The sequence below is a fragment of the Sinocyclocheilus grahami genome, unplaced genomic scaffold (assembly GCF_001515645.1).
Source record: "Sinocyclocheilus grahami isolate Dianchi unplaced genomic scaffold, SAMN03320097.WGS_v1.1 scaffold119.1, whole genome shotgun sequence".
NCBI lineage: Eukaryota > Metazoa > Chordata > Actinopteri > Cypriniformes > Cyprinidae > Sinocyclocheilus > Sinocyclocheilus grahami.
In genome coordinates, this window is record NW_015505298.1 from 1,060,900 (window position 1) to 1,066,639 (window position 5,740).

Consider the following 5,740-nt stretch of genomic DNA (forward strand, 5'->3'; position numbering starts at 1 on the left):
AATCGATGCGTTTTTGTAAGAAAAATATCCATATTCAAAACGTAATAATCACTTTAATGTAGCTTGCGCTCACTGTTGTACAAGAAAGCAGTTCTGGGGGAATGACGTGTGAGGACAGCTTTACGCATGCGCCGCTCAGAAGTGACGCACGCGGACACGCAGCGGAGAGATCAAAACAAAACAACGGTCACTAATTAGAAGTACAAAACAAGGATTTGTAAAGAAGAATGTCAGAGGATTTCGATATAAACCAAGAGGAGACTGGTTTTCCTTTTCTAAAGTAAGGAAACTTTGCTTCCTTTACTCCTGTTAACAAACGTTGGTTTTCACGAGGCTCACTGGCGCATCTTACATCATCCTCCCGGAGCTGCTTCCGTGTACAACTGTTGGCGCAAGCTTTAAAGTGATTATTACGTTTTGAATATGGATATTTTTCTTACAAAAACGCATCGATTCACTACAGAAGGCCTTTGTTAACCCCCCGGAGCCGTGTGAGACTTTTTTCTTTTATGGATGGGCGCTTTTTATTGAACTTGTTTTGGACTGAAGCATGCAACACCCGCTAAGTACCATGAAATAGCTTGAAAGATCAAAGACCATTTTGAATATAACTCCGACTGGATTCGTCTGAAAGAAGAAAGACATATACACCTAGGATGACTTGAGGGTGAGTAATTTATGGGCTAATTTTCATTTTTGGGTGAACTAATCCTTTAAGCTTTATATTAAGTTCTATATTAACTTTTGCCAAAGTGATTCGATTGCAGTGCAGGAAAATAAATGTCAGTGGATTAAATTAATCTGACACACGTTGTACTGATAAAGGGTCATTTATACGTTATTTTTATTATTTAAATTGACTAACATATTAATTTAAGTCTTTGTAAGCACTTGTAAACACTCATGTTCATATGCACACTATTGCTTGTGGTCCGTAAAGATGGGTAATGGATAAGGAGGTGTCTTGCTGTAGAAGGGTGTCCCTAGAGGAACTGGAGCTGTAGGGATTGATGGCAGTGGTAACAAGCCTCCTATATTTGACTGATCTTTACATTGAGTCCTGCCTAAAATCAGCTCCACCTGTCAGGTCTCGGTGAAGAAGAACTCTCACTGCCCACCAGTATTTTGCCTTGTGGGTCTGACTTGTGATGTGTAATCAAAGAAAAGGGTTTCATAAGGTTAAAAGTTTTCACAATCTTCCTAACAAGACTAGCTTAAACCGGCCTTTTACTTGGTTTATGCTGGTTTCACTGGTGTCAGAGAAAAACCAGCAAACCAGACCAACTTGAAAAAACACCTTAGGATGATTTTGAGTTGTATTTTTCTGAAGGGATACAAGTACACGTAGAGGATTAAAATTGTGAAGATTTGGGATGGATGGCATTTTTCATATGTTTTACTTATACACAAATCTTTTTGATGTCTTTTGGTATGTAAATGGACCTGTGTTCATTTTCAGTTATAATGCACTCTAATCAGTGGGATTCTTGCATATCAGCTCTAAGTTTTCCACAAAATGACTGCTATACATTAAGAAAATGTGACATTAAGGATGACTCAGCAATAAGGCTTCTTTGTATCACATATCATTAATATTAATTGGCTTAATTTTTCATCATTTCATCTCATTAATATGGCTCTCGTCCAGCTTTGAAAGTGCCCATTTGCTTTTGAAAAGCTTTATCTACTCAAGACCGTAATTGCCCGCAAATCCACATTAGTTATTAATTGGCTTCCAGTTGCATGGAAGTTCATCATATGTTGATCAACTCTTCATGTTCTTTCCCATTGTCACTTTCAGATTTTAAAGCGAGGTTGCCATGTGAATGACCGTGATGGCCTGACGGATATGACTCTTCTCCACTACTGCTGCAAAGCAGGAGCTCACGGAGTGGGTGAGTGACACTGTAGTTGACGGTTGGAGTTTTTTGCCCTGACTTGCCTTGTAATCCACAATCCAAATCTGGCATTTCTCTGTAATTGAGGTAATTAAATTCTAACTCCTTTAAAAGCTCTAACCTAGCGGTGCATTTCACACGTGCCGACATAATAAAAGCGAATCGTGTGACCGTTGGTATAGTAACAAATGTATTTTCCTTTCAGGTGATCCTGAGGCAGCACTCCGGCTGTCCAATCAGCTGCTAGCTCTGGGAGCTGATGTGAGTCTGCGCAGTCGTTGGACCAACATGAATGCCCTACATTATGCAGCTTACTTCGATGTACCAGAACTGATTCGTGTTTTGCTCAAAGGCTCCAAGCCTAAAGGTGAATTTCAAAAGCATAAACAGTGTTTGTATTCACGACAGCATCTCAATTTTTTAATAAGCCAAATGCTTTTTGAAACAATCTAGTCACATTCTCACACACAAGCTGAGACATAAAATGCTAAATAGTTAAGTCATTTAGAAAATGTCAAGTATCATGCACAAGGAAATGATGAAGAGGCTAATGAGTATTTGGCATCTCATTACATTTTCCACTAATAAAGGTGGGTGTTCTTCAACGTGTCTGGTTCTCTTTTCTCTACACAGTGCTCAACTCCACCTGCAGTGACTTCTATCATGGCACAGCCCTGCACATCGCCGCCTCCAACCTCTGTCTCGGTGCTGTCAAATGTTTACTGGAGCATGGAGCCAATCCTACTGTTAGAGTGAGCATGATGATTTAAACTTCACTTGAGTTAATCAACCTGATTGACCTTGCTATAAATCCACTCCGTTCATATTGGATTAATGTTTCAGAAGTCTTTGTTGGTCTGTTTTTCAGAATACTCTCATTAGTAACCAGATAATTTTATATGGACCCACTGTATATATGAAATAAGATGCACAAATATATCCTACCATTCAAAAGTTTGGGGTTAGTAAAATTTTCTAACATTTTGTCTCTTGGCTATCTAAGAATGCATTTATTTGATAAAAAATACAGTAAAATAATGTTGTGAAATATTATTACAATTAAATATCTGTTTTCTATTTGAATATATTTTAAAATATAATGTATTCCTTTGATGGCCAAGCTGAATTTTCAGCAGCCATTACTTCAGTCTTCATTATCACACAATCCTTCAGAAATAATTCTGATATGCTGATTTGGTGCATTTCTTATTATTATCAAAGTTAAAAAAAAAAATTCTATGATGAATAGAAAGTTCAAAAGAACAGCATTTTTTTAAAATAGAAAACTTTTGTATCATTATAAATGTCTTTACCTTTGAACAAATTAATGCATCCTTGTTGAATAGAAGTTCTAACTTATTGACCCCAAACTGTTGAACAGTAGTTTATATTTACTAAAAGATTAACTGTGACTATGTTATTGACCCAGAAGGCAATGTCTGTAATCTCAAAATTAACTCTCTGCCTGCTACAGAATGATAAGGGTCAAGAGCCTGCTGAGGTTGTCCCTGACCCTATGGACATGAGTCTGGATAAAGCTGAGGCTGCCATGGTGGCTAAAGAGCTGAAACAGTTGCTGCTGGATGCAGTGCCTCTCAGCTGTAACCTCCCCCGGGCCACCCTGCCCAATTATGACAACATTCCCGGCAACCTTATGCTCTCCTCTCTAGGCCTCAAACTAGGGGACCGTGTGGTGCTGGATGAAACAAAGGTGAGATTAGGAGAGTCTGTGTGTTTAAAGATGTTGAAGGATGGATGCAGTGTCTAAAGGACCAAGGATAGGAGAATATAGGATATATATATAAAACAGAATGCCTGTTTTCTGCAGACTGGCACCCTCCGTTTCTGTGGCACTACTGAGTTTGCTAGTGGGCAGTGGGTTGGTATCGAGCTGGACGAGCCGGAGGGCAAGAATGATGGGAGTGTGGGTGGGATGCGCTATTTTATCTGCCCCCCAAAACAAGGTGTGTTCTCTTCATTTCTGTATTATAAAAGTCATTTTATAATTATTGTAATGACAACAGCAAGCATGAATTGAGATTCAGACTGATCGCATTATTCAGATGAAATAATCTAGAGTTTAATATTTGGTGTACACGTCCATTCTTCAGGCATCTTCGCCCCTGTGTCAAAAATCAGCAAAGCTCTTGAGCAGGCCCCCTCTTCGGTCACCTCCACCCCAAAAACCCCTCGCATGGATTTGTCTCGCGTAACCGGCAGGATCAAAAAAGAGAAAAAAGAGAAAGATTGTGAAAAGAGTGAGTGATAACATCTATATATCAAACATCTATCTATTTTATATGTGCATTTGAAGTTCTGTGTTGTCCAATGTTCATTTTCTTATCAATTTGTTATCAAATCATTGTTTAAACCCAAGTTAATGTGTGACCACTTAAAAGTCTCTTGTTTACCAAGGCTGCATTTATTTGATTAACAGTAATATTAACAGTGAAATATTATTGCAATTCAAAAGAACTGTTCTCAGTTTTAATATAGGTGAGATTAGGAGAGTCTGTGTGTTTAAAGATGTTGAAGAATGGATGCAGTGTCTAAAGGACCTAGGAGAATATAGGATATATATATAAAACAGAATGCCTCTTTTCTGCAGACTGGCACCCTCCGTTTCTGTGGCACTACTGAGTTTGCTAGTGGGCAGTGGGTTGGTATCGAGCTGGACGAGCCGGAGGGCAAGAATGATGGGAGTGTGGGTGGGATGCGCTATTTTATCTGCCCCCCAAAACAAGGTGTGTTCTCTTCATTTCTGTATTATAAAAGTCATTTTATAATTATTGTAATGACAACAGCAAGCATGAATTGAGATTCAGACTGATCGCATTATTCAGATGAAATAATCTAGAGTTTAATATTTGGTGTACACGTCCATTCTTCAGGCATCTTCGCCCCTGTGTCAAAAATCAGCAAAGCTCTTGAGCAGGCCCCCTCTTCGGTCACCTCCACCCCAAAAACCCCTCGCATGGATTTGTCTCGCGTAACCGGCAGGATCAAAAAAGAGAAAAAAGAGAAAGATTGTGAAAAGAGTGAGTGATAACATCTATATATCAAACATCTATCTATTTTATATGTGCATTTGAAGTTCTGTGTTGTCCAATGTTCATTTTCTTATCAATTTGTTATCAAATCATTGTTTAAACCCAAGTTAATGTGTGACCACTTAAAAGTCTCTTGTTTACCAAGGCTGCATTTATTTGATTAACAGTAATATTAACAGTGACATCTTATTGCAATTCAAAAGAACTGTTCTCAGTTTTAATATATTTTAAAATGTAATTTATTCCTTTGATGAAAAAGCTTGTTTTTTTTTCTTAGCAGCCATTGATCCAGTCTTCAGTGTCACATGATCTTTCAGAAATCATTCTAATATTCAGAATTTTCTATTAAAATAGAAATTCTAATAGTATTTCACAATGTTAATTTACACTGCATTTTTTGATCAAATAAATGCAGCCTTGGTGAGCCTGAGACACTGGTGTATATCTGAAGTTTGTCATCTTCTGCACCAGCTCCAAGAAACAAACATCTGTCCGGGGTCAGTTTGGATCCTGATGGAGTCAAGGTTGAGGTTGGGGATCAGGTGTTGGTGGCTGGCCAAAAGCAAGGGATCGTCCGCTTTTTTGGCAAGACAGACTTTGCTCCAGGTATGTCTATCTGAAGGTCTAAGATAATGGTATAATATAATGACATGAGAATAAGCCTGACATGATGATTTGCAATTACCTTATAATTAATATGAAATCACATATAAGTACAATAATGTGCAGTAAGTGTTTAGAATTTTGTGTGTGTGGATTCTTGTGATCAGGATATTGGTTTGGTGTGGAGTT

General features: G+C 38.2%; 1 protein-coding gene across 1 annotated transcript in view; it reads left to right on the forward strand.

The window, feature by feature from the left end:
- LOC107589743 (CAP-Gly domain-containing linker protein 3-like) overlaps positions 1–5,740 on the forward strand; it is a 16,161-nt gene that overhangs the window by 9,636 nt on the left and 785 nt on the right. The window contains exons 5-12 of the mRNA XM_016278265.1: positions 1,802–1,895; positions 2,104–2,265; positions 2,532–2,650; positions 3,373–3,609; positions 3,727–3,862; positions 4,010–4,156; positions 5,420–5,554; positions 5,719–5,737. Of these exons, the coding sequence (XP_016133751.1) occupies positions 1,802–1,895; positions 2,104–2,265; positions 2,532–2,650; positions 3,373–3,609; positions 3,727–3,862; positions 4,010–4,156; positions 5,420–5,554; positions 5,719–5,737 (1,049 nt within the window). The remainder of the gene's footprint in view (positions 1–1,801; positions 1,896–2,103; positions 2,266–2,531; positions 2,651–3,372; positions 3,610–3,726; positions 3,863–4,009; positions 4,157–5,419; positions 5,555–5,718; positions 5,738–5,740) is intronic.